Source organism: Ahaetulla prasina, chromosome 6, assembly GCF_028640845.1.
Source record: "Ahaetulla prasina isolate Xishuangbanna chromosome 6, ASM2864084v1, whole genome shotgun sequence".
NCBI lineage: Eukaryota > Metazoa > Chordata > Lepidosauria > Squamata > Colubridae > Ahaetulla > Ahaetulla prasina.
Window position 1 is genome coordinate 31,659,675 of NC_080544.1, and position 20,652 is coordinate 31,680,326.

Genomic DNA, 20,652 nt, shown 5'->3' on the forward strand with positions numbered 1-20,652 from the left:
CTTGCATCACTGTTCCAAACAGGAGTTCATCTGAAACATTTTTTTTCCTTGTACCTGCTGGAGCTTTGCATTCAGTGAGATGTATTGAACACAAACTTCTTTTGCTACAGTAAGGATTCACCCATGTTTCACTTGACATTCGTTGCTGGAAAGAAGATGCCCTGCCACTTGTGTTCCACAGCTGAGCTCCACTGATGGGTGGAGAAGAGGAATGTTAGATGGAACATATTCTGGAGGTGCAGGAGGTGGCAATTGAAATGTTTATTTCCCTGGAAAGGACACTCTGACATGGAGCAATCCTAGAAAGTGGCAGGAGACGGTCACGCATCACAATTAGTTGTCTGCTAATTCCACTTAAAATACAAAGCCCATTCTAATGAACTGCCTCTAGACCTGGCAAACAATACTCTGGGAAGAAGAAAACACTGGGCTTCCTGACACATTGGATTCCATGAAATAGTAAAGGCGAGGAGACATTTTTCAGCTCTATCTGGATCTTCCCTATCATAATTGTCCTTGATGAATTGCCAAGCCCATCTCTATTCATGAGAGAAGGGGTGATTCTAATGAAAGGGTTCAAAGGAATGGGGTAAGGGATAAGCAATTAAGGGAGGAGTTTCAGAAAGTATTACTCAGTTTTGGGAAAGAAACACCACTGGTTCGGTTTCTGAACTTGCCTATCTTGGAGGGCTGACATAACCATCACTGCTGAACAAAATACCTACAGATCTTACTACATAGCTGAAACCTGGCCCTATTTCAAATATGGTGAAAGATGCATGTGAAAGCCAGCATTGCAAAAAAGATGCAGTTTGGCCTCTTTGCATATACATGAATTAGTTTTGCAGCACCTTCATTTCTTACTTCCATCACTTCCAATATGATGCAACTTACTTTTATCAAGATTTTCATTTTCCTGGTTATCATTACAAGAAACATTTCTGTTTCTATTCTGGTGGAAACTGCTGAATCTTGTGAATTTTAAGTTTTCTCACTCACAAATCCAACTAATTTCATACCTATATTTCAAAAACGCAGACCTCAAATACTTTTTAATTTGGGAATCAGTAACAATACGGATAACAGCAACAGACAGGAGAATTGAAAGAATTACATCATTGAAATCCACTCCCTATAATAAGTTGGGACACCAAAAGGTGAAAGGACTTTAAAAGGCAGTGTTCACTTAATCTTCTCACTTCTTATTTAAAGCGGTGAACATTTCAATCTTTCCAGGCCCAGAGTTTCCCTTCAGGACAGCAAATAGATTCTGGTAAAGATTTCTTTTTTTCTTTATGCAGATTGGCTTGTTGATTTTGTAGAACAGAAGACTTATAATGTTCTCTCTACTCAGCAATATTTAAAGATCTGAGAGCAATTTTAGCCATGATAGATTGTTGCCTTCTCAATAGATGCCAGCATTGCAATTGTTTGCTTTCATTTAAAGTAGTATTTCTAAACTTAGCATGTTTAAGATAGCGGACTGCACGTCCCAGAATAACCTAGCCAGCATTGCTGGCTAACTGGGCAGTTCTGAGGCTTGAAGTCTATACATCCTAAACTTGCCAAGTTTGAGAAATACTCAAACTTATTTTGAGTTTAAATCTGATTCCATTTTATCGGAAATACAGAATGTATTTTTACCTCAGTTTGTGAGCCTTTGGCATATAAGGAAATACTGTTTTGATATATCACAATAAAAGAAGAAAATCCTTTGTCAGAGAAGATGGATAATGACTCCACTCTTCAAACCCCTCCTCTGACAAATGTCCACTAATCGTTTATCTAAATTCTTCTATGCAAGCATCAGAAATTCATTTATGAGGAGTGAATCTGTTTTTAAAAAATAATTTAATTCAAGAAGCTGTGATATTCCTAAAATAGTTTATTAAATGGATGTATGCCAGATTTATACTAACATCACAGAGAACATTTTTATTCTCTCTCAAGTTTATTTTGCGTCACCAAAATCCTAGCAGAGATGTTTTAGCTAAAAAATATTCACTGAATCACTAGTAAACATTGGTTTATTTTACTGTTGCACACATTGGCTTAATTTTGTTGCTCCTGCATCACCCCTAATATTTTTTTTAAAAAAATCCATCCATCTCCTAAAATGTAAATACTTATTGCAGTACAGAATTTCTTGCAGAATTTACATTTCTAAATGCCAGATTAAATCAAAAGTTTCTTGTACCTTTAAGACCACCAGTGAAGTGAAAGAAAAACAGGTAAAAACGGAAACATAAAACTAAAAAGAAATTGGTTCACTTTTTCAAGCCCAAAGAAAGACTGATCTGTATAAGGGGGATGGGGTGGGATACGATAGAACTGGGCAACTTGGAATGATGTGGCCAAGGTTTCCGTCAGAAGATTTCTTAAAACAGGAGAGTTAAAAAATAATCTGGAATTCTCTGTAGAAAGAGCAATGAAGGAATGTTTGGCTCAAGGACAAACCACAACATATTGCAACATATTTGGTGTCAAATAACAAATTACATAGAACGTTTCTAAGATTTTATTTTACTTCATAAGCAGTTTGAATCAAGGGATTCTACGCTTGTTCCTTAAGTTTTCCCAACTTAAAGACTTCTCTCATGAAGGTAATCTGAATGTTTTTCAGTGGGGAGGGGAGTGTTATAGAGTAAATGCTCTTCCAGTCTCAATGCTTGTAAAAATATGTGATAATGACCTGTGAGAGGCAGGAGGAAGAACGACATCCTCTGAGTCCAAAGGATGATTGAGGGTGGAGAAAACATCTCAGAAGGGACCCTCACAAATGTTCAAGATAGTAAAAGTGAGGGACAGGAGAGATGCTTTCAGACTTGCAAGATTCTGTTAATATAACCCAAGAATAGAGATAGAGCTAATATCTCTGACTGTGCTTCTTGTCTGGATTACTTCATAATGCTAACATCTGAAAGTTCCCCTCCCATCCCACACTTTTTTCTTTTCCTTCTAGGAAAACTAGGAAGGATACCTTCTGAGAAAACTAGGGAGGATACCTACCCTTATCCCGTCTTCAGATTTATATTTTGTTATCAGACCATCGTCTAGGCTGTAACTCTTTTTCCTGTCTCCCAGAGTTTTCTCACATACCACAAACCATTATAGTTCTCTAATCAAATGTATGACCCCCTGCTTACAATTAAAACGCAGATATTTGAAGATAATATTCATATATTAGATACCATTTGTCTCCCAGCAATCCAGTTCTGGAATTCTTACAGATTTCATCCTCCGGTATGTCACTTAAACTCATATGAGTAGACATAAGACTGCAATATTAGTAAATATCAGTGCACTTCAAATTGCTCTTTTTAACAGGAACATCCCCAGAGCAGCTAAGCCCTGAATTCTAATTGTTAGTTACACAATGATTAATTAATAGTTCCCAATTATTACAACTTTTGTGTGGATATTCTAGCAGTGTCACACATAATTTATTGGCATCAAACTTTCTCAATCTTCTAAACACCATTTTTATTAATATAGGTACAAGATGTGGCTCTTATTTTTAGTGGTTTTTGCAATTCAAGGCATTTCATCTTCCACGGAAATAGTGCTCCAAGCCAGAAATCCTGAAGCATACATGAACATTGTAAGTTGTAATTGTGTTGGTAATTGATGTGGTAAATTATAATATAGAACATTAAAAATAAGGATAAGTAGATTAGTAAGGATAAATAGATTGCTAGAATAAATGTTTAAAACAAGATGTTTCAAGTTCCATATTTATTCAATTCCAGAAAAGCAGAAAACGTTAAAAAAAATTAATAACCCCGCCTTGGTTTTGTTTAAGATGTAGTAGAGCGCAACAGATGGTCTTTCAAGATACTATTCTCATAGCCTATAACAATAGCAATAGCACTTGGACTTATATACCGCTTCATAGTGCTTTACAGCCCTCTCTAAGCGGTTTACAGAGACAGCATATTGGCCACAACAATCTGGGTCCTCATTTTACCAGCCTCGGAAGGATGGAAGGCTGAGTCAACCTTGAGCCTGGTGAGATTCGATCTGCCAAATTGCTGGCAGCTGGTGATCAGCAGAAGTAGCCTGCAGTACTGCACTCTGACCACTGCACCACCACGACTCCTAAATATAAATAAATAAATAACATTTCTGAATAATCCTATTGCTTCTGTTTCTTGACCTTCCCTTCCTCAAAGGGCTAATAGAAGCTGAAAATGACTAGAAAAAAATGCAAATAAATTAAAAGAATTATTTATAAGTAAAACAAAGTCTTTCCAGGGACTTTAATTATTTCCATTATGGATCACTAATGATCTTCTAGGTTAAAAAGGGGGTGGTGTTTTATTGATAATAGCACTAGCAATAGCACTTGGACTTATATACCACTTCACAGTGCTTTACAGCCCGCTCTAAGAGGTTTACAGAGTCAGCATATTGCCCAACAATCTGGGTCCTCATTTTATCAGCCTCGAAAGGATGGAAGGCTGAGTCAACCTTGAGCCTGGCGAGATTCGAATTGCCAAATTGCAGGCAGCTGGCAGTCAGCAGCAGTAGTCTGTAGTACTGCATTCTAACCACTGCGCCACCGCAGCTCATGCATACATATTCTCACTTTTAAGGTAATACAAACACATGAATTCTTCCAATCCTTTTCACATTGGATATTCTACAATTTTTGAAAATAGCCAAGAATCCTTTGACTATTTCCAGATTTCTTTTAAGTGAGTCTACACATTAATAATGTACCAGTTGATAGGTAACCCATTAAAAACATGATGCCATTATCCTGAAATTTCCTTCAACAGAGTGAAATCATTCACCATAAAGGATACCAAGCTGAAGAATATGAAATAGCAACTTCTGATGGTTACATTCTCACTCTTAACAGAATTCCACATGGCAGAAAACAACATTGGAACCTATGTAAGTAAAAATAAATAAGACTATACATTTTTTAAAAAAAAAAATCATGGGAGATATTTATAAAAAGTTTGTTTAGAACATTTTGCAAAAAAAAAAAACAAAAACTTATTCCATTGGAGTAGCCAACATTAGGTAATCAATTGTCTTCCAACTGACACAATTTTCAAATGATAGGGTTGGAAGGCAGCATGGAGGGCTTCTAGCCATCATTTTTCCAAGACCAGGAATGAGAGCATAATTCCCAGTTCTTAACTTTTTGAAGATTTTTGAAGATCAAGGAGGTAGAAGTGTACCTCCTTCTATTTATTCCTATGCACATACATTTACTCCTAGGCATTTAGGATACTTATTCCTGCATTTTTTCAACATTAGGCATTAATGTTGTGACACACACACACACACACACACACACAGAGTTCTGACTCAGCCTTATCAGAAACAAGAAGCAAACTCCTTGTTACAAAAAACTCCTCTTTATTTATCTCCTGTGAATTAATGGCATTCGCACACTGAAAAGTCCAGGCAATGGTCCTTCAAAGAGTTAACTGCAGTAACAGACCTTATCATCAGTTCCTTGTGATAATTGCCAGGCCCTGTGCTCCCAGACACAAAGCTGCAAATTAAATTATGGGAAGCAGCCTCTGAGGCAGGAAACACAATGAGCCAAATCTTCAGAAATCCAAACTGTTGTCTCCTATGACTCCTGCCCCCCCCTCGTCCATTTATTTATTCCCCAGCCAGGGAGGGACATTCAGAATCCATGTGTGCCGTGGAGTCGACTACTTGTCCTCAGTTGTTTTCCTCTCCTAATAGCTCTGTGCATAAGCTCATCTGGAATAGGCCCCAGCTGTTCTTCCTCCCCACTTATCTCAGCCTCCAATGGCAACTGCCTCTCCAGTGGCTGGGAAATGTCGGACAGCCCTGGCTCTATCTCTGCGTCTGGCCCAAATTTCTCCCCAACCTCATCATCCGAGTCTAGTGGGCCACAACATACACACACATAGACACACAGCAGTGGGTTTCATATTTTGTTACCACCAGTTTCCCGCGCATGCACGCGCTTTGCCTAGCCTCAAAAACATCAGAATATCAGAACATTGCTATCATGTCAACCCTAGTCCTCCTTTTCATCAAACACAGAAATCTTGCCAAACTAAAACAACTATTTTCTTCACTATAGATATACTCTGAGAAATGCTTAGTGAGGAGGAGCTGTTTAAATCCTCTTCCTCCCAATCAAACTTTCCCTGCTTCACTGCCTTTTGGTTCTCAGAAATGCAGCCCCTCCCCCCTGGGAATCCAGACTCCATTCTACCACAGTTGTCACAAGCATGCAGACCAATGCTTGATACTTATTTATTACTAGTATTTGCAGTGAATAAGAAAATAAAAATGAATAAGAAAAGTGAATAAGAAAAAAAAAATCTTGGGGAGGGGATATGATTTTTTGTGGGAGCTCATTTAAATACAGTTGTATTTTCTCTTTTACTTCTGTGAAGATTTGGTAAGAAGTAAAATGCAGATCAGAAGAAGCTGGGGAGTTTTTCTAGCAGAACAGAAGTATATAAGTTTAATTTCTTTCTTAAGCAAAGTATAATTCTGCTCTGAATGAGATCTCCCCTTTCAAGTATCAGCTGTCAAGCCTCTTTGGAAAGACCAATTCGGCAGTTCAAGTCTCACCAGCTCAAGGTTGACTCAGCCTTCCATCCTTCCGGGGTCGGTAAAATGAGGACTGAGATTGTTGGGGGCAATATGCTGACACTGTAAACTGCTTAGAGAGGGCTATAAAGCACTGTAAAGCGGTACATAAATCTAAGTGCTATTAGATTTATAATGGAAAGTCTAGTTATCTTAGACTTTCCATTAAGTTGCTTTCTAAGACAGATGAACTGGAAAATCTGGAAACTGAGAGAGAATGAAAACTGCCCAGCATTTGTAGCATTATGGCATCCTTAACTCTAGGCTGTGATTGAACCCTACAATGGACATGACTAGCAAATTCAAGGTCAACTATATAAGTATGAGAATGAGCTTTCCATCACCTGGAGAAGGCCAAAGTGGTATACAAGCAAGCTAATCATCAAAGAACTAATTAGAAGTGATTAGAACTGTATTTTTTTAAAAAAAACTAAAATTCAGTTTAAATTTATGGACACCTTTAACCATTTCTGGATATCAGTGAACATCTAAAAAGCCTTTTAAAATGATCAGTTCAATTGGGGAGGAAAGCAACAGAGAAGAAGAGAGAAAAAGAAGGGGAGAAAGAGGAAAAAGAAACTACCTCTATTTTTGATTCTTGTTCCATCATACATTGCCTTTAATATCCTTTATTCTAACATGTAACCCCTAACAATTGCTACTAACCTGCCTTCCACTGAGGACCTGTATACTGCACAAGTCAAAAAGAGGGCTGTGAAAATATTTACAGACCCCTCGCATCCTGGACATAAATTGTTTCAACTCCTACCCTCAAAATGATGCTATAGAGCACTGCACACCAGAACAACTAGACACAAGAACAGTTTCTTCCCGAACGCCATCATTCTGCTAAACAAATAATTCCCTCAACACTGTCAAACCATTTATTAAATCTGCACTACTATTAATCTTCTCATCGTTCCCACCACCCATCTCCTTCCACTTATGATTGTAACTTTGTTGCTTGTATCCTTACGATTTATATTGATATTGATTGTTTTCTGATTGCTTATTTGTAGCCTATGACTATCATTAAGTGTTGTATCTTATGATTCTTGATGAACGTATCTTTTCTTTCACTTGGCCAATAAAAATTCAATATTCAATTCAATTCAATTCAATTCAATTCAATTCTATTCTATTCTATTCTATTCTATTCTATTCTATTCTGTTAACATATTAGATTTTGGAAATATGAATTCTATTTGAAATTGAAATGAATTCTATTTCATGGTGGAGAAGTCTTATTTTGTATTATTAGATAAAGAAATGATAAATAATGGATTGAGCAGAGTGCATCGTTAATATAATGACCAACTGATGAACCGTTTCCATGATCTCTTAATGATAAGCAGCATTCCTTTTATAGCTACATGCTACCATTGATCATGGAAGACTAAAATCACATACATAATTTGTACTTTTCAGCAAATTATGAATATTTTGCTCTGTTTTTGAGTAGCAGTCTAGATTCTAATATTAATTTGGGGATCTGGATGAAGAACTAAGGACCTATGCTAGTACTGTAATGTAAAGTAATAATTACAATATAATAATAATAATAATAATAATAATAATAATAATAATAATAATAATAATAATAATAATAATAATAATATAATGTAATAATGTAGTAATGTCCTTCCTGTTAAAGACTACTTCAGCTTTAATTACAATAATACAAGAGCAACCAATAGATTTAAACTTAATGTTAACCGCTTTAGTCTAGATTGCAGAAAATATGACTTCTGTAACAGAATCATCAGTGCTTGGAACACATTACCTGACTCTGTGGTCTCTTCCCATAATCCCAAAAGCTTTAACCAAAAACTTTCTACTATTGACCTCACCCCATTCCTAAGAGGACCATAAGGGGCGTGCATAAGAGCACAAATGTGCCTACCGTTCCTGTCCTATTGTTTTTCTTTTTCTTCTTATATATATATATGCTTATACTTCCTTATATTTCCTCATATATATGTTTATATACTGTATAATCTTTTTGTGTGATGCCTATATATATATTGTTGTGACAAATAAATAAATTAAAAAAAACTGAATCTAGAGTTGCTCCATACGCACAAGACAAACAAAATTGGGTAGCCCACAAAATTTCAGGAACTGATGTGAACAGTAATGATCTTTGTGGTATCTTTTTACAGCAGGAAAACCAGTTGTGCTTTTGCAGCATGGCTTATGTCTAGAAGGAAGAGTATGGATAGCAAACATGCCCAATCAAAGTCTTGGATTCATGCTAGCAGATGCAGGCTATGATGTCTGGATAGGGAACAACAGAGGCAACTCCTGGTCTCGAAAACATCAATACTTTACAATCAAACAAGACCAGTATCATGCTTACAGGTGATTTAAAACAGAATGGATAGGCAGCCTCAGGATATGTATATTTTTTGTGGATGTTTGCTTTTAATTGCATTTCTTAGACTTAATGTGGAACAGCTTTTTACCAGATTACACACCTCTATTCACAAACCCATGTGATTTAGCTGCATTTCCTATTTCCTTGTTCAAAATACATGTTATTAAAATTTAAGCTCGTGTTAACGAAGGAGAAATGTTTGGCTTTTTACTGTAAAATACAAGATTTAAACATTCAACAGCAAGAATGGAAGAGAATTTTTTTGAAAACAGTAATTTGAAAGTTTGTCCTTAATTCTTTGATATTAATCAACTGATTATTTTGTCCATCATGTGAATAACATTATACAACTAGTGGTTAAAATTAATAACAAAGAAATGGGCTGTTCGGATTCTTATTTTTAACAGTGTACTATAAAGAGATTCATTGACAAACATTATGATATGGAGATTCAATACATCAAAACATTTTCTAGGAGTCATGTACTTGGAATCAATGGAATGAAAAGTTCCATGTACATGTGGTGACTGATAGTGATATGAACTATTTCCTTGCCCATGAATGTATGTGCAGAGTTCAGAGCAGGAGTGTCCACAGGAAGATTAAAAAATTGACATGTCCCAAAGGTGCTTTTTCAGGAGGCAACTGGACTGTTTCACTTCTCATCCAAGAAGCTTCTTCAGCTCTGACTGGATGGTGGGGAATGGAAGGATTTATACTCCTTGTAGACAGCTGGTCATTTGCATGCTTTTAAAGAGTAATTGAGGTCACTTGGAGGTTTATCTGTGTCCTCACAGTCACCTGAGTAGTGCAAATGGGTGTGGCGCCTTCTTGGCTACTAGATATTTTTCTGTCCTGTGTCCCTTCACTGTTGAAGACAGGCTGTTGGAGATGAGCCTTTGTTGTCTGCATCTCAAACTGAAATGTAAATTGTTCCTGCAGTCTGCAATTTTTCTGGAAATCTATTCATATTCCCACACATTTGAAAGCACTCATCCCAAAGTGCATGGCTAAATGTCTATGAAGTATCTTGGATGAGAAGCAAAATGTCTTCAAAGAAAAGCAAGAAAGTCCAATGACTAAGAATTTCCATAGACATTTAAAATATTGACAGTTGCAACAGCACCATTAAAGCCCCCGTCCCCCATTTGTTATATGCATCGCATATATGATACATGTAAAACAACAACAACACAGGACTTCAGTCATGATCAAGACTATCCTCTCATCTTTTTAGGATACCCCAGACAGGTTTGATTCAGAGTAGGTTTATTTCTACAATGGATCTCAATACTTATTGCCATGCATCTTTGCAAGGGATGGTTCAATCTACCTTTATATTATGTTGAAATTCTATTGATTGAATTAGAGAGCTCATAAAAACAGTGTTAATTATTTTATTTAATATGAATTGTCTATTATATCTTACAGTTTTGATGAAATGGCCAGATACGACCTCCCAGCAATGATTTCTTTTATTGTGGAAAAAACAAGAACTTCCAAGATACATTTAGTGGGCTTCTCTCAAGGTGCCGCTCAAGGTATATTACTACTACTACACAAACTACATGAAGCTGTAGTTGTATAGCATGTATCCATGATTTCCGTATGGGAAGAATGGCAAAAGATAGACAGAGATGGAGATATTATAAAATTAGAATGACATTAATATATGCTTATTTCACACATGCCTTTAGATCAGGGGTCTCCAACCTTGGCAACTTTAAGCCTGGTGGACTTCAACTCCCAGAATTCCCCAGCCAGGGAATTAAGTTAATTTCTCTAACACAGTTAATTTCTCTAACACAGGATAAAAGCTTAACCAAGCCTTTCTAATTTGCATTTAAAAATAATCTGCTTATTAGGTTGACTTAGCCTTCCATCCTTTATAAGGTAGGTAAAATGAGGACCCAGATTGTTGGGGGCAATAAGTTGACTTTGTATATAAATATACAAATAGGATGAAGACTATTGCTAACATAGTGTAAGCCGCCCTGAGTCTTCGGAGAAGGGCGGGATATAAATGCAAATTTTAAAAAAAAATTAGTCTTCAGGAAGACTCTTAAAAATGCTTAATGTTCTTTAATGCAACTTTCTGAAATTAAGTAACATTATGCTACTAAAAACTAAATAAAGTTTTGGGAAATAAAGTTGGTTGTTGCAGAATAGTTCAGTGGATAACAACATATTGCCCAGGTGACCTACAACTTCCTCAAGTAGCATTAGCAGACCTCTATACCCAAATCATTTTAAAGTGGCCCAGATCTCATGAGATTGCTAAACAATATTTTAGACAAAAATGTCCCAGTCTTATGGTATTTAATTCTCAGAGTGCCATTGCACAAGGTCTCAAAACTTGTGCAATGTCACCAGTTTTAATGATGTCATAAATTGTTGAGTTATTTTTATATATAGATATTTTAAAACTTTTCATTTCTGTGCCATTGAGCAATGTTACATAATAGTATTTGCTGGCTGAAAAGATTGCTGATTCTAGAATAGCTGAATTACTTTGGAGTGGGTTTGAAATAAGCTATAGATTGCTTATAAACTCAGATGGCTTATTTCTATTTTTAAAGAATTCTGTCATAGATTCTGCTATTAAGCAAATCTGCGCGCTGAATGCCAGTGAGTCGTTGACAGAAGAAATGCAAGCTAATAGTTGTCCAATTTTAAAGGATAAGAGGTGATGGAGAAGTGATGGAAGGAACTTCTCATTATAAATTTCCCTGCTTTTCTAGATTAGGCATGTGATCATATTGTAATATTCCATGTTTCATCTGCCTTTTTTTTTTATCCTAAATATTTTTAATTTGAAAATCCTGCATATGAACATTAGTTTGGATCAGGAATCTATCCTCTCCTCCACCCCCCCGCCCCAAAAAAATCTGTCCTGGTTCTTTTACTTCTATTAATTGTGCTTTAGAGTTTTACCTAAAATATGGACTCTGGAAAAATGTGGGTTTTTAAGGCTAATATTTTGGGCCTGTATTCTCAGGTTTGATTGTACTTTCATCTATGCCACATGTGGCTGAAAAGATAAAAATGTTCCATGCCTTGTCTCCAGCAACCACACTAAAGAATTCTCAAAATCCAATAATCAAATTACTATTCCTGCCAGATGCTGCAATAAAGGTATTTGACGTACAATGTGATGGTAGTAGCAAAGATGAGGATTTCAAATATTTAATTATTGTTCCCCTATAACACATTGATTCAACTTTGGGCACATACCTTTTTGATTTTGGACTGCTTTAATATTTGTGGTCTGGGGGGATCCCTGCTACATAAAATGGTCCTTCGATACTGGACCATTTATGGCCCAATCTTTCTTCTAGAAATAGTAAGCTTACTAACAAAAAACTAAAATGTGGGGATGCATTTTAATACACTCTCCTATGCTTCTGCTGATCTGAACTTCCTTGAAATACAATATTGACATAGTTGGGCCAGTATTAAGAATTACCAACATCAAGAGTTAGCTAACATTAGAATAGCGACACATTTTTTAAGTTCACATCTGACTACACTTTTCTCTAATTTTGCATTGTCTGACTAATAGAAGAAACAAAATTTACTTGTCATTCAAAATGTCCACGGTTCCAGATTTTGCACTATAGCAAATTCACCATTAAAAAAAATCTTAGAGAAAGAGTTATAAAAGGCTTTAATATAAGGGAACCTTGCTTGCAAAAATGGCAGAGGCTTAAAATGTTTCTCTTTCAAGAAAGGGCAACGAAAATGCACCCAAATTTTCAAGGCTGAGGGACCAAATTTAGCAGATCTACACAAATGAGAAACTGACAAAAACCAACACAACAGTAACCCACACACAACCCATAGATGCAAATAGCTTTTCTCTTAGAAAGAAGAGCAGCCTATGCTCATACTGAAAGTGGATAACTAATTGTTATCCATGTTGCAAGTAGCTCTTACTCAAGTAGGCTGGAAATCTGATTTGTTTATTTGGCCTAGATGGTGTTCTTCCTCCTCCACTGAATTATCTGGTATTATGCAGTAGATCAGAGGTGGCAGAATTGTTCTACTGATAAGATCATTACAACACCAGGCTTTCTAGTAGAGGGAACTGGCAGCTCTTATCTCCCAAGATGTGAATCAGTCCTCTCACTTGTACTCAGGAGGAGAAAAATAAGGCCAATGGAATTACTTAAGAGCTGTTATAAAGAAAGGCCAGTCCTTAAGTGACCCTGAAAAGCCTTTGGTGGCAGCAGGTCAGCCTTATAAGATAGTCCGGACAGGAAGTGCAACTAGATGGACTAATTCTACTTTATTTTAAGGTTAAATTAACAGAATCTTACAAGTCTGAAGGTACATTTTCCTCCCATCATCTTTACAGGAAATTAGGTAAAGTTAAGATGCTTGCCATGCCCACATTCCTTTTGTGGGACCAGCTGCCTCTTATCTGTTTCCCTGGATGAGGCTCTTCCCCCATGTCATTCCCAGGTACCCTTGCACAGAATGTTGACAGTCATTTCAGTGTGGTGCTGACTGTGTTCAGCACACGTCCACCTGAAACAGCTTTCTTTCAGGAAAATGAAAGGAAAATGCACTTTTGGAAGGTGCATTTCAATTTTGCCAGGTGAAATCCCGAGAGACTAAGTTGCATTCACTTAATTATTTCTAAATAATTAATTGCAGAAGGGGTAACATTCCTTACCTTTCCTACCGGTTTGCAAATGTGTGAGCGCCATGAGTGCACATACTTTGCTTGCGCGGGCCATCGTCTGCACATGTGCATAGCCTTCTAGCATGTGCAGAGGCTTAAAATTTTGCAAAAAAGTGACATCATGACATCCGCACGGATGGGCAGAGCTTCCCGCAGCCGCTGCTACCGGTTTGTCCGAACCGGATAGAACTGACTGAATTTCACCCCTGAATTGCAATGATTTGCATGGTTAGAGTGAAACCTGGCATTGGGTATTTCTCTCACACCCAGTTCTTCCAAGCTATTTGCTTTGAAACAAAATCCTCACACTCCCATCCTCATCAATAGGAAAAGCTAAACTCTAGAACACGGGTGTCAAACTCGATTTCGTTGAGGGCCGCATCATGTGTTTAACTTTGGGGGCTGGGATGGGTGTGGCAAGAGTGGGCATGGCCAGCTTGACATCACTCATGCCGGGGATACCTGTGGTGGCCCAAGAGCTCTGCCAGTGAAAATGGGCTCCCGAGCTCCGTTTTCAGCCATGATGGCCTCCTGCCGCCTTCTGCCAGTGAAAACAGAGCTCTGTGTTTGCTGGCAAAGGGTGGCAGGAGGCCATTGTGGCTGAAAACGGAGCCTGGGAGGGCCGCACGCAGCCCTCCTGAGCTCTGTTTTCGCTGGCAGAGGCACCATGGGTCGGTCCTTTGCTATTTCTAGGGCGGCCCCATGGGCCAGATCTAAGCAACCCATGGGCTGGATCCTGCCTCCAGGCCTTGAGTTTGACATCCCTGCTCTAGAACATTGATAGCTCCATTGATCCATATTGATGTAACTGCATAGAATATTAATATACTTACAGCGTTTATTGGGCAGAAGAGATTTTTTCCTGAGAAATGAGATTTTGAGAAAAATGGTCATCCGCAAATGCAGCTCCATAATTTACAACAAACTCTGCTCCCACTTTATTTCATTTATTGGAGGAAATAATGAGAAGAATCTAAATTTGGTATGTATCAAGAAAAACGTATTTTAGCTGTCTAAAATTTCTTCTGAACATCTCACAGAGATTAAAAAACTAACTGTTTTCATGAACTTCCATGTCTTAAATAATGGGAACTGAGCTATCTTAATTAACAGGCAGCATCAACTTCATCACAGCTTTAGCAATCTTGTACATTTATAATGAATATATGTGTGGCTCTTAGTTTGCTCCTTACACAATTCATATAGGAGGAAGGAAGGAGGCTTTACATAAACTAAACTGAATTGAACTAAACTAAACTAAATAAACTAAGCTGCAGCTCAGGAGGATTATTAGCAAAACTGTGCCATGTGTCATCATTAAGAAAATTGGAAAGTTACTTCATTGCTCCACTTCAGTAATCAAAATATCTGTTGCAGAGCCGCATGGATGTTTACATGTCATACTTTCCAGATTCAACATCCGTTCAAAATATACTCCACTGGGGACAGGTAAAGTATCTCAAAATCCATTATTGTTTTTCAGGATTTTATATGATGATAAAAAGAACTGCAGTGGTGCAGTGGTTAAAATACAGTAGTGCAGGCTACTTCTGAGTACCAGCTGACTGAAATTGGCCAGTTCAAATCTCACCAGGCTCAAGACTTTCATCCTTCCGAGATCAGTAAAATAAGGACCCAGATTGTTGGGGGGCAAGATTCTGACCCTTTAAGCTGCTTACAGAGGACTGTAAAAGCACTGTAAAGCGGTATATACATCTAAGTGCTATTGCTACTAAACTTTATAGGAACTGTACAGGTCTGAATTGAGGGAAGAAGAAACAGGTTTGTTTTGTGAGGTGCCAGGAGGTGCCTAAGGAGTATACCGAGTGTTCGTCAGGCCCTAAGAATGACACACACAGAGTAATTTCCTTTATTTTTCTTTGCCTATGGACAGAATCTTGCCAGACTGAAGCAACTATTCATATAATTACATATATACTCTGGAAACAGCTAGAGAAAAGCCATTTTAATCCTCCTACTGCTGACCAAACTTTCCAAGAGATGCTGCCTCTTCACCCTCTGGAAAGCAGCTCTCCCTCTAGGAATCCAGATTACATACCACCATAGTTTTACAATGGTGGAGAGAAGATGGTACAGTGCACAGCATGGCATGATTCTTTGATGGTCTGGGATTATTGTTCTGCATTCCACTATCACCATTACCATCCATTAAAGCAGGGGTGTCAAACTTGATTTCACTGAGGAGCACATCAGGGTTGTGTTTGACCTCAGGGGCATGAGGTGGGCATGACCAGCTCGATGTCACTCATATAGGGAGGTGACTGTGGTGGCCCAAGCGCTCTGCCAGCAAAAGCAGGCTCCCGAGCTCCATTTTTGGCTGTGACAGCTTCCTGCAACCCTCTACCAGTGAAACTGAACTCAGAAGGGCTGCACATGGCCCTCATGAGCTCTGTTTTCGCTGACAGAGTCACCACGGACTGGTCTTCTGCTGTTTCCAGGCAGCCTCCAAGCATCAGGCCAGATCCAAACACTCGGGCCTTGGGTTTGACACCCCTGCATTAGAGTATTATTGGTGTCCCTTGTAACACAAAGTTCTACTGATCTTGGGTCTGCCTAAAATCTTTGCTCAATTTTTAAAGCTATACTTTCAGTGTATAATAAAATGCCAGAATTTGGAATCATTTGATTCCCTCCCTTCCTCCTCACCTTCTCTCTATATATCTTCCTCTCTCTCTCTTTCTTTCTCTCTCTCTCTCTCTCCTCCTCCTCCCTCCCTCCCTCCTTCTCTCTCTCCCTCTCCCTCCCTCTCTCTTTCTCTCGCCCTCTCCTCCTCCCTCTTTTTCCCCCCTCCTCTCTCTCTAAAATCTAGATATACAAAACAGGACAATTTAGAGCTTTTGATTATGGAGATGGAAACAAGGAGAGATACAATCAGGTAAGATTTTTCTGACCTACTTAAAGTTCTCTGTCTCTTCAGCAAGCACAACAGGACCCCATAGATGACTGTGTTGTCCTTGACTAGCTGTAACTGCTTTTGTACATATTACCAAGAAAAGAAATGATGGCAACTCACGTACAATACAACATATAGCATTCAATGTGTAGCTATTAAAACCCAACAGTCATTGAGGAGCCAAGCATTCACAGCCAAAGGATAAATTTGTTTCCCTTTTTGCTTAATTCTTTGAAAAAGTCTCAAGCTGCTTTCAATGCAATGAACTTCAGGCAAGCATGTTATCTGTGCAGATCAAGAGTCTAATATCTTAATTTATATTATAAATTTTCATAATGTATGAAACATTTAACCTTTAACATTTATTTATATATGAATTTTATTCATCTGATTTGGTTGCCAATCAACTCCAATCGATTCTGGCAGCTCACAGCAAAATAGCAAAATAACAAATACAAAGTCAGAATTGTGACCGAGTGATTATCAAACACAACTCAGTCCTGAACAAACTTATTTTATTAAAACAGCTGAGAATTAATTCATTCTCAGCTTAGTCCAAAACAAAATTCTTAATAACCAATCCATCGGCCTTATTACCAACCTTTGATGTCCTTGGCAACCTGCCAAAGGCTTTTCTTGACAAAAAAAAGTAGAAGAAACCCAGAAATCAACATTGCTTTTCTACAAAGAGCCCAAGAGCCTTTGCTGCTCTTTTAAGCCTTATGGGAGGGGTCAATCATCTTCTGGCCTTACTCTAGAGTTGTCCTTTTTTCTTCAGCTGCTCTTGCCTTCTGGCAGCTCTTCACATGCGTGCACTAGGAACAAGCTCCTCCTGTTCCTCTGCCTCTCTGCCATCCACTTCTGGAGGCTCCGGAGTCCACGCATCGCTCCCAGATGGCCCTGGCCCCAACTCTGCCTCCGAGGCAGAGCCCTCATCCTGGCCTTCCCCTGACTCCAGGACTGGCCCATTGTCCTCCCCAGCCTCCTCACTGTCCGACTCCGCTGCCAGGTCCGCAGGCTGCTGGCAGACCACAACAAGAATGGAACACAAAGTAATAAACAGAATGGTGATTCCAGTCAATAATATACCAAGCATATCATACACCCAAAATGGGACTCTAATCATCTTAGTCTGAGCTGTAGTATGCGCACATCTGAGCTGTGGTGGCTCTGTGGTTAGAATGCAGTACTGCAAGCTACTTCTGCTGACTGCCGGCTGCTGGTTGCCAGCAGTTTGGCAATTCAATTCTCACCAGTTCAAGTTTGACTCAGCCTTCCATCCTTCCGAGGTCAGTAAAATGAGGACCCAGATTGGGGGCATTATGCTGATTCTGTAAACTGCTTAGAGAGCGCTGTAAAGCACTGTGAAGTGATATATAAGACTAAGCGCTATTGCTATTGCTATTAGCCCAATGTCTGGAAGAATGACAGGTGTTTAAGGCCCTCTGAAGGGTGACTAAAATAACTATTGTTTCATCCTTGATGAACGTATCTTTTCTTTTATGTACACTGAGAGCATATGCACCAAGACAAATTCCTTGTGTGTCCAATCACACTTGGCCAATAAAATTCTATTCTATTCTATTCTATTCTATCCTTGTTTTCTCAGAATATCTTACTCACTGTGCAAAGATTTCTATCATTGAAAATATTTGTTCTAACTAAATTACCATTATCAAATATTAAAATATTCACCTCCCCTTGTACCTTGAAAGATTCGTGCTAGTTTCTCAATAGGCAGTTTGTATTTAGTATGCTATTTTGTGTGCAAAATCCTTCAGTTGGTTTATTTTTGTCTTTTTAGGATGAGCCGCCGTCTTACAATGTAGAACGCATTACAGTACCAATAAGTATATGGTATGGAGAAAATGACCTGTTAGTGACACCTGACAATGTCAAAGCATTAATTAACCAGCTCCATAGTGTTGTCTACAAAGCTAGCTTATCTGATTGGAATCACTTTGATTTTATTTTGGGCCTTGATGCTTCTAAGAGAGTTTACAGTCCTCTTATTAAATTGATATCCTTACATTCATAATGCTGTAAATTTGTATAAATAAAAAAAACTACTTTTCCTTTATGTTTGTCAGAAATTGGTGATATATAGATATCAATGTTATTACTGCTAGTAATAACAAAAGGGATTTTGAAAATCTTGGGAGATTGCTTATTGAATGTTGCTTTCGATCATTTTGTTATGAGTCTGTGCTTATATCCCAGGCTGGCCAAATACTCATGCTCTAACAGAGTTAAGGTCTGTAAAGGATTTGTACAATACATGGAAACCTTGGGGTTACAGTAACTGCACTGCTTGTAATCACAGGGCAAAGACATTTTGTTACTTGATGGTGTCCTTCTCATTAAAAACCGAAGAAGAATTGATTTTTTTTGTATCTTATTTCATTACTCTCTGTGACACGGTCCTATTTGAATGTAGTAGGCTAGTCTAAGGGCTCAGGGGCTCAGGGGCTAGGACGTTGAACTTGTCGATCGAAAGGTTGGCAGCTCGGCGGTTCGAATCCCTAGTGCTGCCATGTAACGGAGTGAGCTCCCATTACTTGTCCCAGCTTCTGCCAACCTAGCAGTTTCGAAAGCACGTAAAAATGCAAGTAGAAAAAATAGGGACCACCTTTGGTGGGAAGGTAACAGCGTTCCGTGCACCTTTGGCATTGAGTCATGCCGCCACATGACCACGGAGACATCTTCGGACAGCACTGGCTCTTCGGCTTTGAAACGGAGATGAGCACCGCCTCCTAGAGTCGGCAACGACTAGCATGTATGTGCGAGGGGAACCTTTACCTTTACCTTTAGGCTAGTCTAGAGAAAGCAGAGTTTTGTCATCCAACAATTTCTTGCCATTTCTTACCCTATTGTAAGGGTGTCAAACTCAAGGCCCAGAGGATGGATCCCATATTTAGATCTTGCCCATGGGGCTACCCTGGAAACAGTGGCGGCACTTCTGCCAGTGAAAATGGGCTTCCGAACTCCATTTTCAGCTTTCACGGTCTCCTGCAACCCTCTGTCAGTGAAAATGGAGCCTCCTGAGCTCCGTTTTCACTGGCAGAGGGTTGCAGGAGGCCGTGACAGCTGAAAACAGAGCTCGGGAGCCCATTTTTGCAGACAGAGTGCTCGGGCCACCACAGGCACCCCTGACATGATTGACGTCAAGCTGGCCATGCCCACCCTGGTTACGCCCACCCCAGCCCCCCGAGGTCAAACACAACCTTGATGCAGCCCCCAATGAAATTGAGTTTGACACTCCTGCCCTATTGCCTATTGATGGGACTATTTTCTTCAACAGGAGGATTGTCACTAGACAAAAGAAAGTTATTCCAATTTCAGAACCACTGCACTTCACGCTCCAGCTTTATTGTGAGTTGGCTAAAGGATAGTATAGAGTAGGCAGTTGGCTTTAATAAAGTAGTTGTACTTTTGCTTTTGAAGTATGTTTTTCACCTGACCCTTTGTATGGTAGAAACCATACTGGTGTAATATAGTACATCACGTAAGCACTTAATAACATGATCCGTATCACGTTTTGTAATGACAGTAGGATGTGATACATATCTCAGTCCTGTCTGTATATCAGCATTTGTGTGCTGTCACATGAAGGACATCAGAATTCATGTGCTATTACTTCTGATGCACACAAAAGTATTATTCCTCTTCATGGAGAGGCAAAACAATATTTTTTAAAGAAAGGCATGGCACATAACAGCAAAAGAACCAGTGGTGGGATTCTACCTGTTCACACCGGTTCAGTAGAACTGGTTGTTAAGTAGTTAAGCAGTTCAGAGAACCGGTTGTTAGAAGAAATCTCCTTTTGTTTGTTTCCACTTTACAGGGTTAATCCTGTAAGGAATTACAACAGTCTGATGTTTCCCAGCCTAATTTCTATTGCCCTGCTTACAGAAACTGCCTCTCCATTAACCCTGATTAACCCTGATTAACTCTGAGTACAGTACTCCTAGACTTATTGTCACTTCCGGTTCTGGAGATTAAATGACCTCTCTGCTAAAGGGTTTCACTTTATGAACAAGAGTTGGCTGTTGATAGTTATTGCATTTTAACTATTTT

General features: G+C 38.7%; 1 protein-coding gene across 4 annotated transcripts; it reads left to right on the forward strand.

Moving 5' to 3' along the window:
* Positions 1-1,204: 1,204 nt before the first annotated feature.
* On the forward strand, positions 1,205-18,957 carry LOC131200849 (lipase member M-like). 4 transcript variants are annotated; one of them, XM_058188146.1, is made up of 10 exons: positions 1,205-1,273; positions 3,496-3,601; positions 4,782-4,899; positions 8,760-8,958; positions 10,406-10,515; positions 11,973-12,109; positions 14,497-14,643; positions 15,039-15,110; positions 16,492-16,557; positions 18,380-18,957. In XM_058188146.1, exons 2-10 carry the CDS (start codon positions 3,503-3,505, stop codon positions 18,611-18,613), a joined length of 1,182 nt encoding a protein of 393 aa, XP_058044129.1. In that variant the 5' UTR covers positions 1,205-1,273; positions 3,496-3,502; the 3' UTR covers positions 18,614-18,957. The 4 variants fall into 4 exon arrangements, with proteins under 4 accessions (XP_058044129.1, XP_058044130.1, XP_058044131.1 ...); XM_058188147.1 differs by lacking the exon at positions 16,492-16,557; XM_058188148.1 differs by lacking the exon at positions 14,497-14,643.
* The last annotated feature ends 1,695 nt before the right edge of the window (positions 18,958-20,652 follow it).

Bases quoted from the DNA above. Each gene is read 5' to 3' on its own strand.
- LOC131200849 (XM_058188146.1), top strand. From the start codon at position 3,503: ATGTGGCTCTTATTTTTAGTGGTTTTTGCAATTCAAGGCATTTCATCT. The intron at 10,516-11,972 runs GTATATTACTAC...CTGTATTCTCAG, and splicing joins CTCTCAAGGTGCCGCTCAAG to GTTTGATTGTACTTTCATCT. The intron at 15,111-16,491 runs GTAAAGTATCTC...TCTAAAATCTAG, and splicing joins ATATACTCCACTGGGGACAG to ATATACAAAACAGGACAATT.